The sequence below is a fragment of the Aquarana catesbeiana genome, linkage group LG13 (genome assembly GCF_042186555.1).
Source record: "Aquarana catesbeiana isolate 2022-GZ linkage group LG13, ASM4218655v1, whole genome shotgun sequence".
Taxonomy (NCBI): domain Eukaryota; kingdom Metazoa; phylum Chordata; class Amphibia; order Anura; family Ranidae; genus Aquarana; species Aquarana catesbeiana.
The window spans coordinates 86,157,702-86,181,382 of NC_133336.1; the positions used below are offsets into that span (position 1 = coordinate 86,157,702).

Sequence of the window (23,681 nt, forward strand, 5' to 3'; positions counted from 1 at the left end):
AGACACTGCTATCAGTCTGCAAGCATTCCCAAGCTTGCAGACTATTTTCTCAATTTAAAACTGGCGCCCCTGTGACGTCACCGCCGCGTCAATCATTTTGCTTGTGTGTACGCGCGGTTACCGCTATGCGCGTGCACGAACCAAGCCTCGTTCTCGTGCTGGACCCGCGCATGCGCAGAACGGCCGCGAGAACGAAAACCAGGAAGTGAACGGAGGCTGGAACGCAAAGGAAACAGCCGCCATGCCTTCCAGCCACGCTGTACCTGACAGCATGGGGGGAGAACACAGGAAAAAAACAGCTGGAAAGAAATAGACATAACAGGGGAAGAGTTACACAAAAACTGCTGCCATTAGCAAAAAAACGGAACTAACTCATCACTCCTGCTGTGATCGAGACCAGGCCCATCAGGTAAGACAACACAAAAACCGGACTTTTTCTAGGCAACAAGGGCCACCCGCTATTAGCTAGGCTGTATGACCAACGCGCGGTTTGCCCGCCAATGGCTGGGACTACACCATCATCAGCGCCTCTTCCATATGCCCCTTCCATACCCTGCTAGTAGCTAGGGCTTATTGGAATAATGCGATTGCTGTTCCTTAAGGATCGCTCGGCCAGATCTGATCGCAGGGGAGGAAAACAAATCTTTGGGTAGGAAGACCATTTTAGCTAGGTCCTTTGGAGGAGGACAAAAAAAAAAAAAACAGCGCAGCTGGTGAGGAGCAAAGATTTATGGGAGTAGTGTCCTATAGGGTAGTAGAGGCGGGACTAAACCCACACGTTGGCTGCCATGGAGTCTGTCAGGAAATGGTATTTACATGCCCAAAAAAAAAAAAACAATTGCCATTGGTAAAAAGGTGATCAAAGGGTATACAATAGGACATCAAGTATATAAAATGGGTGGAACTCCGCTTTAAAGTAATTGATATGTCATTTTAGGTTGGAAAGTCTCCTTCTGTTATCCGTATGTTCGTCAAGTACAGTTTCCAACTTTGCTGAAAACTGCAGTGATAAAACCAGTTTACAGGTAAAGCGACATAGAGACTGCCAGTTTGTGCTGACAAATAGACTTGTCCAAGGGGGAGGAGGGGGAAATCCCTGTGCAACACAGTAAGTGTAACCAGCATGCACAATATACATATTTCAAATATTGCCTTATATAAATTATAAGATGTATCAATACATATTCATTACATTATTTATATGATTTGATCTGATTATAGTCACATAATTGAAAACAAAAACTGCAAACATAATATCAGCAATTCATTAAAGGTAGAATGAATAATACACTGTCCCACCTAGATTTTTTTTTTTGCATTAGTGAATTACAAGACCCCTTAGTGGCAGCTGATAGACATTTTCTGCAACAGCTTAATTTTTAACGCTTCTTTTTACAGCACAATAACATATTGGTGACTGTGACCTGAGTTTCACAATATTTACTGGTGCTAGAATGTTTATGTGCTTGCAGGAGCTAAAAACACGAATTCTTCATATTGGTACATTGTGCTGTTTCAGTGGTTCTTTGGGCTCCAGCCAAGATGGAGCTCAGCCATGGACTCGTTTCTTAATTAGGCTAGACGTAAGAGGAAGCTGCAGGCGGCCGTGACTTTCCTCACTGATTTATTCCAGTGACTTTTTTTTTTAATCGACACATGGATTTGCAAATTAGAAAAGTATATTCAAACATACCTCTATTGTCTATTTCAAAATTGCTTTTCCATACATAGAAAATCATGAGATTGGAAAATAGGAAGTAAACACATCAAATACTTATTTTTTTACATTACCATGACTCAATACACATCTAAGAGGCGCAAAATAAAATATAGTATTAATAAAGCTTAGAGTTATTTTTTCTTTTTTTTCACACAGGGGTGCAATTAGCAATTGTGTTGTACCACGGGTGATTTTTCAGAGCTATATATCGGTTACTTTTGTTGTGACAGACTAGCCAGGCACAACAGTTTCCACTGCTTGATAATGGCAACTGATTTCATATCTAATAATATTATTATACAGGATTTATTTAGTGCCAACAGCTTGCACAGTGCTTCACAATATATTGCTCTATAGAAAACCATTAAAGTGGGAGCGAGGAAGATGGCCTCTGACCACAGACTCTGACACTTTGCTGTCTAAATTCCACTCTATTGTGCGGGATGTGATTACTGTGGTCTCCCGCAAACTGACCTCTGACCTTGTGAGGGGTCTTAAAGAAATAGGCCCCCCGCACAAACTAATTAGAGCAGCATATGGATCTGGTAACCACTGTCCTAGAGGGTCATGAGGAAGAAGTGGATAAAATGTCTGCTGAATTAGAGACCATGTGGGACAAATTAGAAGATGCTGAAAATAGGGCCCGCAGGGAGAATCTGCGCATCTGCGGAGTCCCTGAAGCCATCACTGACCTACAGGGCACAGCGTCTGCCGTTTTCCAAGAACTGGCACCCAAGATACCTCCAGAGCAGTTGGAATTTGACCGTATCCACAGATCTCTCGTCCCAAACCATCAGAGGGTCCCCTGAGAGACATAATCATCAAATTCCATTATTATTGCACTAAAGAGAGACTCTTTCAGGCTGCAAGGGAACGACAAGATCTTTCCTTTCAAGGCAACCCCCTTCAGCTATTTGAGGACCTCTCCCCGGTTACTATTGCCAGACACCTGGGATTGAAACCCTATCTTCAGGTCCTGCAAACTCAATTAAATATAGATGGGGTTCCCCTTTAAACCCTAATTCACGCATCAAGGTCACCAATTCCATGCTTCTTTCCCATCTGATCTGACGCACCACTTCCAGGAGCTGCAATTCGACCTACCTCCTTCCCAAGGGGGGCTCCATCTTCATCCTATCGACCCAGATTTTCCCAGTCTCCTCAACAGGTATCAACATCTTCTCAAAGATACCAACCTGCCTTGCAGGCCCTGCGGGACCTACAAGCCCAGCACTTAAAGATCGTCCCTACGGGTTGATGAAAATCTCTAGAACCCTGACGAGACCATGGGGCTGCACTTGTGTCTTTTATCGCCCCCCAATACAACCCCTATGTTGCATTTGTTGGACATCATCCCCCTGCTATCAAGTTAAAAATGGACCGAACTGGGTTCAGTAGTGCCTGTTTCCTGCTCCTCAGAGCCTCTGCTTTGAACAATTATGATTGTCTGCGGGATGAAACCCCACCCTGGGCTGCCCCATTTGTGAGATGGTGGCCCCGGGTGGTGGTGACCTGTGTTGCATTCTATACTGGGCTCTTAGTATAGCATATTATCGATGTCCCTCCTATGGCGAGTTAGTGCATGGTGGTCAGCGTCCACTTAGCAGGCCGTCTGCTACCATCACTCCCACAGGGGACGGTTAAACTCTATAGGGTAGGAAAGTAGCATTCGCTGGTGTTGCTTATTTTCATCTGTTATACATTTTGTGGGTTGTCTCAGCTCTCTTGCAGTTACCTGTGAACTGCAGACTGCTGATTGTGGCCCCCCCTTCCCGCAAGGGGGTGGCACAGTTTTTGAATGTATCATCATTTTATTATCCTGTTGGTTAGTTAACCAATTTAATTTTGAATATTATATTTTTCTCCTCTTATGTGGTTTATTTAGGTTGTCTTACAGCTTCCCGGCTGCTCGTTAGCTCTGGGGTGCCCCGAAAGTGAGGGACGGCCTAGGGCGACTGTGGGACATATTTTTACTTAAAACTTTATACCCCATTTTATAGTGGAGCTCCTCTTTACTGCCTTGAGTGGTGCGCTAGGCTTTGTGCTCATAACTCTACAGTTCATCACTCTTTGTCAAGATGCCGAGTGGTTCCGACTTGGCTGAGACAGTAGTCTTGGCCAACTTCCGACCTCCTTGTGGGCCCTTTGTCCCACCAAATGTTGCATTAATGCTTAATTTGTATAACATGCTCCGAGTTCTTCTCTGACTTTTTATGTCTTATGGTATGTCTCTCTCCTTTTCTCCTTTCTTTGCTTCTTCTCTTCTCCCCTCTCCTCTCTTTTTCCCTACGTCCGCACGGTGGGTGCGCAGTGGCAGGCTCTGGTTTACCTTCCCAGCACCATGACACTGAACTGGTTATCGCTAAATGTATATACCCTCAAGTTTTCCAGGCTAACGGTCCAACCAAACAAAGGGGCATGCTCAAAGCCCTACACAAAAAACAGTTCCCTTCAGTTGCTGTTCCAAATGTCACTATCCTCACTTATTATGCTCCAAATATAAACCTCCTGACTCATATCTGCTCTTTGTTGAAGTCTCATCAGAGAGGAACCCTCCTTCTGGCGGGCGACTCTAATGTGGAGCTGAACCCTGCTATGGATAAGTATCCCTCGGAACACAAAGCTCCTTCCTCTGATGCCAAAAAATTGTCATATTCTTTACATAGTCATGACTTGGTAGACGTTTGGAGAGAGCTCTATACCTTGGGTAAAGACTATACCCATTATCTCACCCCCACTTCTCTCATTCCAGGATTGACCATATGTTTATCCTGCGGAAACATCTCCCCTTAGTTGTCTCTGACTCTATTCTAGCTGCGCCCTTATCGGATCATGACCCTGTTTTGGTTGTCTGCCACTCTCTACTCTGTAAGCCTCAACATTCCCCCTGGATTATGAATGACTACTGTCCTTTAAAGAGAGCCTCCGTTTTAATGTCGGTTCGGTCTCTTCTCCTGTCACACTCTAGGAAGCATACAAAGCGGTCCTTAGGGGACATATTATCAAACTGGTGGCGAAATGCAAACGTGAACGATTATTAGCAAGGCGCAACCTGGAGACACACCTAGAGTCCCTATCTATGACTTTTAAGCAGTCCCCCACTCCTGCTAACCGCAAACTCCTAGACCAAGCCCGCACAGAGATGGATTTATGTTTAACAGAAGAACATTACGTTGGCGAATAAACAAGGCGAATAAACCTAACTGCTGGCTAATAGACTAGGTACCTTCACTCCTACACACACTCCCATCACCCTACGTACCCGACATAATGTTCTTACAGGCAATCCGCTGTGGGTCTTAGATGTATTTCATCATTGTCTCACTACTCTTTACTCTGCCCCTACTCAGTCTTCCACACAGGGTCTGGATTCTTTCTTGAATGTTTTGACACTGCCCACATTGTCTGAAACCCATGTATCTTTAATGGACCAAGATATACAGACAACTGAAGTGCTACAATCTATCAAGGAACTCAAAATAGGCAAGAGGCCAGGCCGGATGGTTTTGCGACACTTTATTATAGAAAAATGGCAGACATTTTAGCTCCCCATCTGACGGCTCTGTACAACGCAGTAAAGAATGACCAGGCCTTTACTTCAAACCTCTTAACTGCCAACATAGTGATGATTCCAAAACCGGATTGTGACCATTCCTCTTGGGCCAACTTTAGGCCCATCTCGCTTATTAACGTGGACATGAAAATCTTGACGAAATTCTTGGCCAACCACTTAAATTCCTTTTTGCCATGTCTGATCAAGAAGGACCAGGTAGGATTTGTCCCAAGGCGATAAGCGGGTGACGCCATAAGATGAATATTACAAATACAGCATATAGCACACAGTCGATCCTTGGAAACTATGTTCTTGTCCTTCCATGTGACTAAGGCCTTTGACACATTGTCCTGGCCCTACCTAACAATGGTGCTCCGCCATTGCAGTTTTGGAGCCTCATTTTTAAGATGGATATCAGCACTGTATGATTCCCCTCAGGCTAAAGTAAAATATTATGGTTTGAATCGTCTCTTTTCCCTATCAGGAGGGTAGCTCGACAAGGTTGTCCTCTCTCTCTGCTCTTATTCAGCTTGGCCTTGGAGCCTCTGGCGGAAGCGGTTCGTTCTCATCCAGACATAACAGGGGTCGAGGTAGCAGGCTCTTCCCATAAGATTTCATTATTCGCAGACGATATTCTGATGACCCTAACCAAACCCAGAATCGCCTTGCCCAACCTGCTCTCCCTCTTGGACACTTTTGCGTCTTTTTCTGGCCTACCAAATCGAAAGCTATGTCGCTTAATCTTCCACCCTCAGAATTGACAACCCTACAAAGAACTTTCCCGTTCCAATGGCTACCCTCTCTACCCTTTCTCGGGATCCAGCTTACTCCAACCTTACTCCGACCTATGCAGGACTCTATCAAGCCAACTTTCTTTCTTTATTCAGAAAACTGTCCTCTTGGACCTATATTCCGAAATGACTTTACTTTTTTAGAGTCCTGCCGGTTATGGTCCTCTTACATGTTTCGCGGATACATCAACGCAAAATCCTGAAGTTCATCTGGGGCTCCACCCGACCCAGGATTAACAAGCAAATCTTATAAGCCCCTAAGATCAATGGAGGGCTTTCGGTTCCCAATTTGCAAGCCTACTATACAGCAGCAAATGGTCGGTCAAGCGGTCGATCCTTGGAAACTATGTGTAGCCCCATTATCTTCACGAGAACTATCAAATGCCACTATGGGCCACTATTGATCTAGTGGACTCATATCCGATACCAGTCTCCTCTCTGCCCTGACTCCCCCCTACACATCGTCCTGCCACAATCGGTCCATGCCTGGCACATTTCCTCCGCCTATGGGATTCGAATAAATTCTCTGCATGTCTGATTTCTCCTCATCTTCCCCTGCTCCAAATCCTACACTGCCAATTATTCCCGCTGGGCTGTGATAATCGGACGGCTAATGGTTTTGTGGATATTCACTCTGTTTACCCTCAATAGTATCATTGCATTTGAGGCCCTGAGTTCCTCTCATAATATTCCCCTACGAGAACATTATAGCTACCTACAGCTCTGACACTTTCTCCAAACTGCTTATAAAATCTAGGCTCATTCCCTACACTCTGACTCCCTTTGAAAGCATCTGTAGGGCTCTACCTCAAACCTCTGGTTTGATATCACTAATTTACTCCTCTATCATCTAAAAAACCACCTTTACGATCTTAACACCTTCAGTGGGAGGCGAAATTAGGGAGGCAGCTGGACCAGGGGGACTGGCAGGTCATGACTGTAACAAAAAATGCTCTAAATGTTCAAAAAAATGTTCTTACTCTCGAAAATGCTTACAAAGTACTTTACAGATGGTACTACACACCAGCTAGGCTGGCCCGTTTCATTCCAGACTACAATCCTTTGTGTTACCGAGGATGTTCTCAGGAGGGCACTATGGCACATATTTGTTGGACATGCCCAAAGGTATGCAGACTATGGGTCAGAGTCTACTCTCTTATCCGCAACATACTTCATACTAACCTTAAAAGAGATCCCTATGAAGCTCTTCTCTGCAAACCAATAGTTGAATTGCTCCAACTCGTGTACCAGCTGGCAATGCATCTCTTTACTGCAACCAGGTTAACTATAGCTCGGGCATGGAAAACACCTGTACTTAGTTTTGAGGTGGTTAAAAACTGTATGAAGGACATAATGGTAAACGAGAAACTGACTGTTATTCTATCAGACACCCACGATAAAGTCCTTTGGGTTTGGCAACCCTGGGTCGACTATATTAAACCTTACAGATTTGATACTACACTTCTTTCGATTTAATACGCTTCTGCTCCCCACCGTGTGGACCCCACCTTTTCTTTCTTTCCCTCTCCTTCTCCATCTTTCAGCCCTTTTTCTCCTTCCACTTCTCTTTCTTTATCTTGATATTTCGTTCATTCTTTTAGATTGCCAGGCCACCAGGCATTTGCCTGGGCGGGATGGTTTCATTGCTAACTATATAGCACTGTTCAAAGTTATACTCTGGTTGATAAACAAGTTTGAATTATATGGTTGATAGCGGCTGACATTTAACAAAATATGTGGACGCTCTAGTTCTACACTTCACGCAATGTTCCTCAGAAGAACGAAGCTCCAGACTGCGTTTCTAATTTTTCAGATGTTTTGTATGGCTGATTTTGGTATTTCTGGAATTTGAACACTTCTATGTTGCTTATATTCCCCCTTTTTTTCTTTATTACCATCCAAACCTTGCCCTGACTTTGTTTAATGTTCAACTGCAATGTATCCACCAAACTGTTAAGCATTACTGTTGAATTGAATATTAATAAAATATTTGTAAAAGAAAACCATTAAAGTGTTTGTTAACTCAAAATATTAAAACACTGCCTGCCCCTCTATTAAAGGCAGGCATACCACACTGTGTAAGCCTTTTCTAAAAACGAGGATTGTAAATACCTTTTTAGGGCAATCTTCAGGCCGGTCACGTGACTTGCGGCTGCTTTACAGCTCCGATACATGGCTACTCCAGGAGGGGCCAAGATCTCCCTCTGATGTCAGCTGGGGAGGTCACGTGGCCGCTCATCTCCTCCCGCAGAAGCCCTGTCTCGGAGATGTAAAGCAGCCGGGAGTCACATGACTGGCCTGAAGATAGCTCTAAAAATTAATTTACAATCCTTGTGTCACGTACCTGGTGGAGACTGAGCTGTAGAGAGAGCTTCTCTTGCACCTCCTGTCTAGCACCCCTGATAGAGATGACAGGGAGTGAAAGACACAGAGTGGCACGAGGGCCGATGTAGCAGGTAGCTCCGGACGGGTCTTGGCAGGAGCCCGATAGCTGCAGATTACCGGACGGACACCGAGGACTGGAACTCCGTGTTGCTGGAACAGCAGGCTGAGTCATGGTCGGTACAAAAGCCAGGAGGTCATCAACAGCCGAGCAGAGCAGGTACTGGAACGTGAGACAGGATCACAGACGGGATACAGGCCAGGTTCGGTACACAGTCTGGCAGCACGGTACAGGAGCATGAAGCAAGGACAAGGTCAAAACACAAGCCAGGGTCACAGGAAGGCAGGCAGAAGTCCAAGAGGCGTCTCAGGTACAAGCCGGGTCAAACACAGGAACACAGGAACAGATTAGATTCAGGTAACAGGTACTAGCTGAAAGACCACTCAGCAAGGCTCATGTGTCAGTGTTCAGCTTAAATAAACTATTTGGCGCCCAGACGTGCACGCATGCGTGCACGCATGCGTGCACGCGCATTGGCGCACACCTGTGTGCGCGCGCATTGGCGTGTGCCTGTGCGCGCCAATACAAGTCCTTTTTACACACACTGGTGTGCCTGTGCTTGTGTGCAGGTGCGCATACTTCTCTTACATTGCCCCCCCCAATGGGCAACCTCTGGATGCCCATCTGTAATTTCTTTTCAGGGTGAGCCTGGAAAAAAGCCTGTATCAATCTCTTGGCATGTAAATTGGACTCTGGTTCCCAAGAGTTGTCTTCAGGTCCGTAACCTTTCCATTTAATCAAAAACTGAATTACATTTCTTCTCCTTCTACAATCCATAATGGCTTCCACCTCATACTCCTCATTACCGTTGACTAAAGTAGTTGTAGGTGGATCCGACTCACGACCAGGAAAAGGATCTAACCTTGCATTCTTCAGTAACGAGACATGGAAGACTTGATGGATCTTGTAATTCTCCGGGAGTGACAGTTCGTAGGCTGCAGGATTGATCTGTCTTTTGACAGGGAAGGGACCAACAAATCTTGGTCCGAATTTCTTAAATGGACAGGATCATTTTAAGTTAGCAGTGGATAACCAGACCTTGTCTCCGATCTGGAGTTTTAGGTCCCCTCTTCTTTTCTTGTCAAAAAATGTTTTATTGTCCTGCTGTGCCTTGGAGATGTTCCTTTGTAAAACTTTATTGTTCAATTGAAGGAAGTTTAATCTTTCCTGGACTGCAGGGACCAAGGAGTCGGGTAAGATGTCAGGTAGGAAAGTTGGAAAGTATCCATAGTTTGCAAAAAACGGGGCTTGGCCCGTAGCTGAGTGAACCACATCGTTGTATGCAAACTCTGCCAGGGGTAACAGTGAAGCCCAGTCATCCTGGGCAAAGGATGAGAAACACCGAAGATATTGTTCCAGAGTCTGGTTTGTACGTTCAGTTTGGCCATTGGTCTGGGGATGGTATGCTGATGAGAAATAAGTTTCAATTTTCAACATCTTACAGAGCTCTTTCCAAAATCTGGAAGTAAATTGCACCCCCGATCCAAGTTGATGCTGCTGGGTACCCCATGGAGTCTGACTACCTCCCTGATAAAGGTGCAGGCAGTCTCTGTTGCTGATGGAGTTCCTATTAAAGGAATAAAATGGGCCATCTTAGTCAGTCTGTCCACAATCACAAAAATGGTGGTACATTTTTCAGATGGCGGAAGTTCCACGATGAAGTCCATATTAATCATCTCCCAGGGCCTCTTTGGAATGGGCAGTGGTCTTAGCAGACCCCAGGATTTGACTTTATTGTTCTTGTTCCAGGCACAGACTCACAGGTGTTCACATAGTTCTTACAGTCGAGTCTTAAGCCCGGCCACCAAAAGGACGGTTGCACAAGTTCCACTGTCTTGGTTCCCCCGAAATGTCCTGCTAGAGGGTGGTCATGACAGAGACTCAGGATCTTGGGGCGCTGACTCAGGGTATGAACACTTTTCTATTGTGTAAAAATAGACCTTCTTGTTCCTGAAAACAGATGCCTGATGCCAAAATGTCCCTTGTGGATGCTTGCTTGAGCTGGGAAATCAGGTCTACTTGTAGTAGTAGAAAACTTTGTGCCGGCAAGATTGTGTCTGCCTGGTGGAATTCTCCTTCCTCTGGGTACATTCGTTATAGAGCGTCTGGCTTGCCATTCCTGGAGCCTGGCCTAAACGTTATGTGGAAGGAGAAACGGGAAAAGAATACCGCCCACCTGGCCTGCCAAGTTCTTAACCGCTTAGCTGTTCTAAGGTATTCGAGGTTCTTATGATCGGTAAAGATCAAAATAGGGTGGGTTGCTCCTTCCAGCAAATAACGCCATTCCTCCAGGGCTGTCTTTATGGCTAACAATTCACGATCACCCACATCATAGTTCCACTCTGCGGGGCTAAATTTCCTGGAGAAGAAAGCAATGGGGTGCAGTAGAGACTTTGCCCCCTGGCGCTGGGACAGGATGGCACCCACAGCATTCTCCGATGCGTCTACCTCAAGAACATATGGTGATGCAGGGTCTGGATGTCGCAAGATGGGAGCTAAGGTAAACAGACCTTTCAGTTGGTCAAAAGCGGCTTGTGCAGCAGGTGTCATCTGGAAGCGAGTATTCTGTTTTGTCAGTTGGGTAATGGGCGTGATGATGGCGGAAAAATCCTTAATGAGCTTGTGGTAGAAGTTGGCAAACCCAATGAACATCTGTGTACTCTTTCTGTCTGTCGGAGTGGGCCATTCTAGGATGGATTTGACCTTTTGGGGATCCATGGAGATGCCTGAGGTGGAGATGATCAGTCCCAGGAATTGGACGGTGTCTTTCTCAAATTCGCACTTCTCAGCCTTTGCATATAGTCCATGATCTCTTAAACGATTGAGAACCGTTTTTACATGTTCACGGTGTGCCGAGAGGTATGCAATGGAGGAGAAACGCTGTAGGGTCATCTCCTAATTGAATGTCAAATGCATTTGTGAGAAATCTTTCTCACATGCTCCAAAAAGCTTTGTAGCTTTGGGCAGCTCCAGAAGATGTGCAATATAGTACCTTAGTTGTTGACATCTCCAGCAGAGATTTTATGCAGGGTTGTTAGGAATCTCTATCAATATCTTAAAGCAAGTTTCCTTAACTCTACTTGAGTTAGATGCCTTGTAAGTTAAGCCTAGTACACACAGGCCGAATGTCAGGCAGCATAGAAACTGGCCGACATTCAACCCATGTGTACTGCAGCCGGGCCAGCTTCTGTCGAAGGAGCATGACCGAAAAAGGTCTGCCGATTGACTCCCAATCAGCGCTCTCATCCAATGGCTGAGAGCACTGACTGGAGTGTTCTGGCAGGGGGGCCCGCCTCCCTGTCAGAACACAATAGAACAGCAGGGGAGATTAATGTTGTATTAACATCACATAGTACAGCAGCTCCGACCTAAACTGTCAGTTTTTTGGTTCAGCCTGCTGGGTTGAACGGGAAAAAAAAACTAGTAGTGTGTACTAGGATTTAGTTGTAGAATCTGTTCCCTTTGCTGCTTCATGAATGTGGTCCCTAATTCTTTTCTCAGTTAGCAAGACAGGGCAGAGAGAATCAGTCAGGAGAGTAGGAGCATGTACAAGTTAGAGAGACTGTATTGGAGTGGAAAGAGGTTTAGACATAGTTCCTCAAGAGCAGTTAGTGAGTTATAAAATAACTGCCCCCTAAACAATTCCACGAGAAGGTGGAGTATTTGCAATACTTTCCACCACGGCAGCAATGGGTCTGCCTGAATTTCCTTGGTAGATTTAAGGCTACCTAATGTCATAAAATGCTTGAGGTAGATTTTAACAGTTTGCGGGACCAGAAGAAAGGCCTTATCTTGACAATGTTACTGTCCAAAAGTGCCCCTGTGCTCTTCTCCAGAGTGGGAACTAATACAGGAGGTGTGTTACTGGCCAGATCACAGGGTGAAAAGAGGTAAAAGCCTATAAAAAGAAAACGAATGCAGCGACCACATCTGAGGATTTGTAAGGAAATCGGGGGGCTTCAGTAACCAAAACTGCAGTGTTTATCCTCATGACACATCACAGGAAGCACCCTCATGGCTAACAGAGGACAGAATTAGAAATGGACTTGAAAAACTTAACATTAACATCAACAACATCACCGGGACCAGATGGCTTGCATCCGAGGGTCCTTAGGGAACTCAGTCAAGCAATTGCCAGACCATTGTTCCTAATTTTTACTGACAGTCTACTGACTGAAATGGTACCAGCTGATTGGAGAAAAGCCAATGTAGCACCAATATTTATAAAAGGGCCAAAATGCATCCCTGGGAATTACAGACCAGTTAGCCTAACATCAATAGTATGCAAGCTCTTGGAGGGGATGATAGGGGACTATATACTAGATTTTAGTAATGAAAACGGTATCATTAGCAGTAATCAGCATGGATTCATGAAGAATCGTTCTTGCCAAACCAATCTATTAACCTTCTATGAGGAGGTGAGCTGTCATCTAGATAAAGGGAGGCCCGTAGACGTGGTGTATCTGGATTTTGCAAAAGAATTAGACACAGTTCCCCATAATGCTGGCTTCACACCTATGCATTTTTAGTGCTTTTTGCATTTTGCAGAATTGCACTACAGAACGTGACCCATAGGAAACCATGTTAAATGGACTGTAGTGCAAATCTGCAAAATGCAGATAAAACTGCATAGGTGTGAATCCAGCCTAAACGTTTACTGTACAAAGTTAAGGTCCTTTGGCATGGACCATAGGGTGAGTACATGGATTGAAAACTGGCTACAAGGGCGAGTTCAGAGGGTAGTGATAAATAGACATGTGCATTCGTTTTCGTCCGAATGCATTTTCGTCCGAATTTCGGGTATTTTTGTTATCGTTTTGACAAATGATAACGAACGTGCATAATCCGAAAACCGAAAGATCTGACATAAACAAATGCTTTATTTTTGTTTTCGTTGCGACAACAGTTCGATATAGATAGGAGATTCGACATGACGCTGACAATAGTGATCTGTGTCCTTCGAACCTGTGGTCGAATGTGCCTAACCTTAGCTCTATTACTCCAAGATTATTCCACATAGATAGAAAAGATTCGACATAGAGAGAAAAGATTCGACATTATAGAGACAATAGCAATAAAGGTCGAATGTGCCTAACCCAACTCTATTAGTCCAAGATTATTCGACATAGAGAGAAAAGATTCGACAGGAAGATTCAACGAAGCATTCGCCGCAAGCGGACATTTATGGTCAAATGCTCCGCCCATAGGCTATAGAAGAATTCTAATATTGGTTGACTAGTAATAATAATTAATAAATATAATTATTACTAGTGTCATACAACATTAGAATTCTACTATAGCTTGTAGGGGGAACATTCGACCGGAAATGTACGATTGTGGCGTTGTACAATTTAGCTGCTCCGTCAAATTTTCTTAGAACATTCGACAGACACCATAAGCCTTCAATGACATATTCGACCTAATTATTTTGGATTTTCGGACGAATGCATTTGTTAACGAAACAAAGTAAATAAAATCGAATTTCGGGAGTAACTAAATAAATTTATTTTTCGAACAAAAATGAAATTCTGAAACGCAATAGTTTAGTGTGCACATGTCTAGTGATAAATGGGGAGCACTTGGAATGGTCAGGGGTGGAAAGTGGGGTCCCCCAGGGTTCTGTCCTGGGACCAATTCTATTTAATTTGTTCATAAACGACCTGGAGGATGGGGTACACAGTTCAATCTCTGTATTTGAGGATGATACTAAGCTAAGCAGGGCAATAACTTCTCCGCATGATGTGGAAACCTTGCAAGTAGATCTGGACAAATGAATGGGGTGGGCAACTACATGGCAAATGAACTTTAATGTGGAAAAATGTAAAATAATGCATTAGGGTGGCAAAAATATGAATGCAATCTACTCACTGGGGGGAGAAACTCTGGGGGAATCAAGGATGGAAAAGGACCTGGGGGTGCTAGGAGATGATAGGCTCAGCAATGGCATGCAATGCCAAGCTGCTGCTAACAAAGCAAACAGAATATTGGCATGCATTAAAAAGGGGATTAAGTCATAGAAATGTAATGCGAAAAATGTGTGTAAAGATATAAAAAAAAAAACACATTATAAATACCTTTTTCCCCTTTTTTATAAGTAATCACATTCCCTCTGTTCTCAGTTGTATAAGAGCTAGGGGACGAGAAAGAGCAGCACAGATAATTCTCCTACTCTACAAGACTCTGGTCCGGCCGCACCTGGAGTATGCTGTCTAGTTCTGGGCACCAGTCCTCAGGAAGGATGTGCTGGAAATGGAGCGAGTACAAAGAAGGGGAACAAAACTAATAAAGGGACTGGAGGACATTAGTTATGAAGAAAGGTTATGAGCACTGAACTTATTCTCTCTGGAGAAGAGACGATTGAGATGGGATATGATTTAAATTTACAAATACCATACTGGTGATCCCACAATAGGGATAAAACTTTTCAGCGAAAAGGAGTTTAATAAGACACGTGGCCACTCATTAAAATTAGAAGAAAACAGGTTTAACCTTAAACTGCGTAGAGGGTTCTTTACTGTAAGAGCGGCAAGGATGTGGAATTCCCTTGGTATCAGTGGGGAGCATCGATAGTTTAAAAAACTATTAGATAAGCACCTGAACGACCACAACATACAGGGATATACAATGTAATACTGACATATAATTACACAAATAGGTTGGACTTGATGGATTTGTGTCTTTTTTCAACCTTACCTACTATGTAATTATGTAATTATGTTGGTTTTGGGTTTAATACTGCTTTAAGTTCCATTCAAAGAAAGAAAAGGCTTCTGAATTCTAAATCTGAGGCTCCTGCTAGACTCAGGTTAGAAGAGGGTAGAGGGTGTTTAAGGAGTAAGATGAATAATCAAATATTTGATTAGTAATGCCAGGCCCGCTTAAATGGGAAATTAAATTTACCAAAAAAGCAAAAATATAGTGAGTGCCCGACACAGTTCAGCTGCTGGCACGCAAGGTGACTCTACAAAACCTTGTAAACCAATCCAGTTAATTAAAGTGCAGCATTTAATTTAAAATACAAATGTGATATTCCAAATAAATGTTAAATACAAAAAAATAAGTAATGAATAAAAGTCTGAATGATAATATAGTGAAAGCAATCTGGAATAAAGTGTCCACCATGTGTAGAAAACTTCCTTCAGTGCTTAGATTCTATTGCACTATGCACTTACCAGGAATATACAGCAAAAAAAAAGCAAAAACAACATCCAACGAACTCCACCAGCTAAGAAGACCCAGTGCAAGTGAGCCTCCGCCCAAGTATGCGCTCACCAGAAATGAAACCTATGGGAGCTTCAATGTAACCTCTTTAGCTGGTACTCCTCCCCGCTTCCTCTTGCTAAAAGCATGGAATCCTTATCACAAGAACTAATGAACTGCATTTAAAAAGCTCACCACCAGGACCCCAGAGTGCTTATATAGTGTAGTATTTTATTATCAAAATATTAAGAATAATTGATACATAAAAATGCATCCGCATGCTCGAACAGCAGCCATCATTGTAAGCCTGGCCAGTTTGTTCTCATGTTTTATTGATAACAATTTCTACACACGGTAGACACTTGATTCCAGATTGCTTTCACCATATAATCATTTGAACTTTTATTACTTATTTTTTGCACTTTTGTATTTAACATTTATTTGAGATTTCACATTTGCATTTTAAATTTGCACATTTATTGATGGGAAATTAGATTTATTGATGGACCTATGATTTTTATTTTTTAACTTTTTTTGAAATGTCATAACATTACATTTCAGTATTTTTTTTTTCCCCACAGTGCATTCTATTTTTTTTTCCAGTGCACACCACCACCACTCAGTGGTATGAACTGAACTAATAGGACAAAAGGCAAATCGCATTGTCTGTTAATTGGGACTGCATTGGGCAAGGCTGCATAAAGTGTAAATGGGCTCTTAGCAATCACAAACTGGTAAATGGTTGAAGTTGGCACAGTATTGTCTAGTTTGTGGCCAGCATTAACTTAACTAGCAAGGTATGGCATCTTGATTGGCTGAGCATGCCCTAGGACTGGTGGTCTTCTGTTTGTAACCCTTTTAACTGTGGACTAACAGTTAATGTTGAGCTTGCAATACAATGTATGGCTCGCCTACAATGTGCAGGCCCCTCCCACTGTAAAAAAATGACTTGATGATGACAATGTGTGCAAAATATACCCGTAAAAATAGGTTATATTTATACTGGTCTTATGCCCATCTTCCACATCACTGGGTGTGACTTTACTATCCTAAGAAAGATTCCTGGGGAATGTAGGGCAGCCCAAATCTTGCAAGAAGACCTTCCAGTTCATTGCAAGAGAGACTTTTGATGAGATTTGGGCTGCTCCATATTCCCAAGCACCAGAAAGAGCATGGGGTCACCCTTGCCTAGGCTATGTAGGCGGAGAACAAGGGTGAAATATGTACAATTTATTTATTTTTTTTGCAGGTATGTTTTGAAAATATTATCATCAGACAGTTTTAAAGGTGAAGAATTTTATTGCAAGGTCTGCTTTAAGGGTCTAGCTACCAAAGTGTACTGATCAGGTACAGCAGCAGATGATGGGGCCTTGCTTGAATACAGGACTGGAGCATAAAACAGACAGTAGTATAACATAATAGGGGTTATTTACTAAAACTGGAGCATGCTACTAAAATCTGGTGCAGCTCTGCCTAGAAACCAATCAGTTTCAAGATTTTATTGCCAAAGCTTAACCGAACAAGTTGGAGTTAGAATCTGATTGGCTACCATGCACACCTGCATCAGCTTCTGAGTGCACCAGTTTTAGTAAATCTCCCCCAATATACTGTATGTATTGACTTTTCTATCCCAAGGAAGATACCTGGGGAACGCAAGGCAGCCCACATCTTGCAAGAAGACCCTACAGTAGTATAACATAATGCATGTGTTGATTGGTTTCTAAGACTCTTAACATAAATTTGAATACGAATTCTGCATTTCCGCTATCACAGTTTTATGTTGCCCAGCATTTAAATTTGTTCATTGTCAATTTTGTTCACTTAGCCATAACAGTATTTTAAAGTATTAGAATTAAAAACTAATTTTAATATTTCTTTCTTTTTTATTGTTTGCTTTTAAAGCTCTTCTGCTGAATCAAGGTAAGTCCATCTTTCTAAATTTTAACACCTTTTTGTCTCAGCAGGGCTTTCAATTAGGAACTGGGACAAAAGTGGAGGTGCTGCCAAAGGCTTCCAGGCTTGTTCCATGTGTTATGCATGGCAAAGCATTAGGTTCATGTTAATCCCAATCATTACAGCCTCACCATTTACTTGCTCCCTCATCACTCTGAATAGCTGCTGGAGGCAAAAGAAGCCACCTTATGTAAGCTTACGAGTGGCTTTGATCAAAGCTCACCCAGGGCTGTGGACTCATTCTTAAATTACTGCATTGGTGCTTGGCTCGGCACTTTCACATGGAGCAGGTTACCTACTCTTCCATACCTTTAAGTACCAGGCATTTCCTTTGCTCCTGACAGCTGAACAGAGTGGCAAACACACTACAGAAAAACAGGTCTGCTTCAGTTGAATTATAGCACAGATCCCGGACGAGCCCCCAAATGTTTTGCTTGCGTCTATCTAGCAAGGTTACTCTGTGGTATAAGCAAGGAAGCTGAGATTTCTGCAGTGTGTAAATGTGCTTTTACTATACAAAGATGCTCTACATACGAAACTATTACAATATTAGGAATACAATACAAGACTGACAGATACAATACAATACAAGACTGACAGATATCTATAACAAGCAAAATGCCTAGCAAACTGAACAGCCTATGGTCTATGATAGTACAAATACACTTAAAGGTTACTTATCTTCTGTTACTGTATGTTCGTGATCTCCATTGGCAAAGATTTTTCGGGAGCATCAGGCACTGTTCTTCTATCATGGGTGGTTTCTGATGTTACAGCATGATGGTGTGTGTGTGTGTGTGTGTGTCTACTCACCCCCTTTTATGTGTCAGGCTGATTGCCATAGTTACCAAACAGAAAACATGCCTGTTTACTGTAGCTGTAGAAACAATGGACTGTTGAAAACTGCATCTACGTACCCACTGTCTAATCAAGCCAACACCTGACAGTAATCTAACAGTCATTCTTTCAGTTTGAAAGCTGAAAGAACCTCAGAAAAGTACATTTCTTACTGTAGCTATAGAGACAATAGCCTGTTAATTGAACTGTCAATTGAATACAACAATGATATTTACCGCCATTGTATAAAACAGAATTTGTTTGAGAATTCTACTCAAGCCAAAAACTGACAATATCTCTATGACCAACCACTATTGTGTAATGTTATGTCCCATGTATCGTAAGTCAAATAAATCATATTGTAACAAACGCAACACACAAAATAGGGAAGAAAAGGTTAGTATGTGTTGCTGGGAATGGGCGGGTGTTTCAAACAAAAATGTTGCTTTTCCCTGTTTGAGCATAGTACAGGTTTGGCATAGAGACACTGTCCCTTTACGGACTGAAATCAAATGTGACCTTCCACTAATCCACAGATATTCACCTCTCCATCCCCAGCCACTTCATTCTCTACCTCAACTGATGGAAAATATGGCTATGAGGAAGCATATGACTTTCCCCCCCGCCATGATACTGTGCTTAGGTCTAGTACCTAACTGCTAGGCCTGAGTCACCTGACAAAGAGGGTGCCACCACTACTGCCTCTAGGCTCTGACGCCAGACAATAATGGGTATTTTGGTGCCAGCTATGATGGAGGAGGGAGCAGCAGGGGATTACTGATAAGGTTAGTATCAGAGGGGAGGGGTCTTTTCATACATACTATAACCTTGCGCTAAATAGGCAAGTTTTACAGAGTGGGATCTGTCTCTAGTAAATGAGACTACAAGTGGTGTGTAAAAACTTGTCTTTGTGTTTGTTGTTAGTGTTTCAGTATTATTTCTATATTTGTTACTATATATTAGGACTATGGAGTAAATACATCCATGTATCTGTTGTAGTCCCTGGTCTGAAGAAGTGTCAGTTTCTTACAAACTTCTGCTACATTACTCAGCCCTATTTATTTCATGGTTCCATCACCCACAACTTGCTCATTGGGCAGTGACTGGGTGGATCATTTTTCAATAACGATGGGTAGACATATATCTCTGCCCTTAAAGGAATCAACTTTGCAATAGGGCCATCATGATTTCCACCTAACAGTGAAGAAGGAATATGAATAATAAGAAGGAATAATACGAAGAAGGAATATCTAAAATAAGAAGGAATATCTTCCATTTATTCACACTTGTAAAAAAAGAAGGAAGGGTCAAGACCTACTGGATATTATTAAAAAAACTGGAATCTCCCTCTACAATACAATAACAGCTTGATACTGGTATAGGAATTGTTATCGCCCTCAGTCTGATAAATAGCAATTGATGTTTAAAATCAGGCGTATCACTTGCAGGTATTGAACTCTTTATGGTCATTTTAACAGACCGATTCACCTTTAGTGAAGTTGCCACTTAATAAATCCTCCACCCCTCCTTCTTAGAGCAGCTTACTTAGGCTTATACTTTCCTTTCTTCCTGATCCAGCAATCTTAACTCGGGAAAGGTTTCGGCAAGCTCCTCTTCTGTGCATGCGTTCTGACTCCCATGCATTCCAATGAGTAAATGTATTTGTGATTGCCTCCAGTAGTCCCTTTAGAGTACAGCTTACCCATAGGAATGAATCGGGGTACCCTACCCATGTTTAGTAGGAGAAGGAGCTGACCAAAACTTTGACAGAGGAAAAATTGCTTAATAAGTGAGGAGGGTAAGTACTAACTTAGGTGGGTTGCAGGGGTATGGGGGATTTATAGAAAGAAAATTTTGCATAAGATGAAAGGAGTGGTAAAGGCAGAAGGTTTTTTTAACTTAAAGCATATGCATTAAGATAAAAAGCCTTCTGTGTGTAGCAGCTTTCCCACCACCCCCTAATACTTACCAGAGCCCCATCTCTGTCCAGCGATGTTCACGAGTCGCTCGGCCATCCGAGACTCTCCCTCCTGAGTGGCTGAGACACAGCAGCAGCGCCATTGGCTCCCACAGCTGTCAAAGTCAGTTAACCAATCAGGAGAGAGAGGGGTTGGGGCCAAACGGCAGGTCCCTGTCTGAATGGACACACGGAGCTGCAGCTCGGCTTAGGTGCCCCCATAGCAAGCTGCTTGCTGTGGGGACACTCGACAGGAGGGAGGGACCAGGAGCAGTGAAGAGGGCTCCAAGAGGAGGAGGATCGGGGGTGCTCTGTGCAAATCCCCTACAACAGAGCAGGTAAGTATAACATGCTTGTTTGGATTTTTGTTTTTTTTTAAACAAGACTTTACAATCACTTGAAGTTATTTAGTCTCAAAAATAAGTATACATATTATAATGTTTTTTCCAGCCGAAAAACAGAAACAAATTTGAACATTTATGGAAAGACAGAGAGCAGCGGCCCATTGTGTATTCAACACAGATAAAAAGTAACAATATAACACTATACACTCACATAGAGGGGCTGGTGATGGATAGTGTCGATATGTCAGCGTGCAACCGTCCGCTCATAACAGAGATCCTCCAGTGAGAGGGAAACCCGATGTCTACGAGTCCCTCGGCCATCTCCCTCCTGATTGACTGAGACACAGCAGCAGCGCTGTGGTGCTCAAGCAGTAACAGTTGATGAGGGCAATGCGTTTCAGAGTTGCCAAGACAATGCTTTTAAGAGGGCATGGCATCCTTCAGGTCTATGTGTTGTCATAAGAGCCCTTAAATAGTACCATTCCTGGGATTGGTAACTCAATAATTACCAGGTAATAGGCTTATGCAAGGTACACTTGGCTAATCATTAAAGGCAACTTAATTTATATCTGTAATACATGTTAAATTCCACTAACCCCCCTCTCAACTATGTACTAAAAAATGACAGTGATGTCATAGGACATATATTCTAAAAAGACATGTGTTCTAAAAAAAAAACATATCGTTTAAAAAATCATATGTTCTAAAAAATGTATATTCCAAAAGAGATCCTTATTGTGAAGTGGTAGGAAAATCATAAATGGTTTTCAAACTTTTTTTACAAATATGTAAAAAGTGTGGTGTGCATTTATATTCATCCTCCTTTACTCTGATACCCCTAACTAAAATCTAGTGGAACCAGTTGCCTTCAGAAGTCACCTAATTAGTAAATAAAGTCCACCTGTGCGTAATTTAATCTCAGTATAAATACAGTTGTTCTGTGAAGCCCTCAGAGGTTTGTTAGAGAACCTTAGTGAACAAATAGCATCATGAAGGCCAAGGAACACAGCAGACAGGTCAGGGATAAAGTTCTGGAGAAGATTAAAGCAGGGTTAGGTTATAAAAAAAATATTCCAAGCTTTGAACATCTCACGGAGCATTGTTCAATCCATCATCCAAAAATGGAAAGAGTATGGCACAACTGCAAACCTACCAAGACATGGCTGTCCACCTAAACTAACAGGCCGGGCAAGTAAAGCATTAATCAGAGAAGCAGACAAGAGGCCCATGGTAACTCTGGAGGAGCTGCAGAGATCCACAGCTCAGGTGGGAGAATCTGTCCACAGGACAACTATTAGTCGTGCACTCCACAAAGCTGACCTTTATGGAAGAGTGGCAAGAAGAAAGCCATTGTTGAAAGAAAGGCATAAGAAGTCATGTTTGCAGTTTGTGAGAAGCAAACATGTGGAAGAAGGTGCTCTGGCCAGATGAGACCAAAATTGAACTTTTTGGCCTAAAAGCAAAATGCTATATGTGATGGAAAACTAACACTGCACATCACTCTAAACACACCATGGTGGTGGCAGCATCATGTTGTGGGGATGCTTTTCTTCAGCAGGGACAGAGAAGCTGGTCAGAGTTGATGGGAAGATGAATGAAGCCAAAAACAGGGCAATCTTAGAAGAAAACCTGTGATGCCGCGTACACACGAGTGGAATTTCCCTCAGAAAAAGTCAGATGGGAGCTTTTCATCGTATATTCCGACCGTGTGTATGCCCTATCGGATTTTTTCAGTCGAAAATTCAGACGGACTTAGAGAACATGTTCTATATTTTTCCGATGGAACTAATTACTATCGGAAAAACTGCTTGTCTGTATGCTGTTCCAATGAGATTAGCATAAGGAGCCCAAAGGGTTGCACACTTGCTATTGCACTTCCTTTTTCTAGTCCTGTCATACATGTTGTACGTCACCGCATTCTTGACGGTCGGACTTTGGTGTGACCGTGTGTATGCAAGACAGCTTGAGCGGAATTCCATCGGAATTCTGTCGGAGAAACCTTCAGAGTTTATTCCGATGGCAAAACCGCTCGTGTGTATGCGGCATTAGAGTCTGGAAAAGACTTGAGACTGGGGAGGTTCACCTTCCAGCAGGACAACAACTCTAAACATATAGCCAGAGCTACAATGGAATGGTTTAAATCAAAAGCATATTCATGTGTTAGAATGGCCCAGTCAAAGTCCAGACCTAAATCCAATTGAGAATCTGTGGCAAGACTTGTAAATTGCTGTTTACAGATGCTCTCCATCCGATCTGACAGAACTTGAGTTATTTTGCAAAGAAGAATGGGCAAAAATGTCACTCTCTAGATGTGAAAAGCTGGTAGAGACATCCCCAAAAAGACTTGCAGAACTTTAATTTGAATATGTTTTTAATTTTTATTAATAATCACATAAAAATAACGTTTTTATATACATATAATTTCAGAAAACACATAGAGAGTGTATATGTATGTATATATATATATATATATATATATATATATATATATATATATATATATATATATATATATATATATACACATACACAGTATTTTAATTTTCTTTCTTTTTCTTTTTAAAATTCTGAGGTTTATAATGATCTTAGTGAACCTTTTCAAAGGTTCTTTTAATCATCTCTTGATAAGGATCTCTTATGGAATATAGATTTTTTTTTAGAACATGTGATTTTTTTAAACTGTATGTTTTTTTAGAACATCTATCTTTTTATTTATTTTATTATATCTTTTCATGTGACAACACTGAAGAAATAACATGTTGCTATAATGTAGTGAGTGTAAAGCTTGTATAACAGTGTAAATTTGCTGTCCCCTCAAAATAACTCAACACACATCCATTAATGTCTAAACCGATGGCAACAAAAGTGAGTACACCCCTAAGT

At 42.4% G+C, this 23,681-nt stretch overlaps 1 protein-coding gene across 5 annotated transcripts in view; it reads left to right on the forward strand.

Moving 5' to 3' along the window:
* Positions 1–23,681, forward strand: part of SLC8A3 (solute carrier family 8 member A3) — a 516,152-nt gene that overhangs the window by 413,937 nt on the left and 78,534 nt on the right. For 4 of the 5 annotated variants that reach the window (XM_073608556.1, XM_073608557.1, XM_073608552.1 and 1 more), the window contains one exon: positions 17,610–17,627. The exons of the other annotated variant lie outside the window; for it this stretch is intronic. In XM_073608556.1, coding sequence (XP_073464657.1) covers positions 17,610–17,627 — 18 coding nt within the window. The remainder of the gene's footprint in view (positions 1–17,609; positions 17,628–23,681) is intronic. 5 annotated transcript variants of the gene reach the window in all.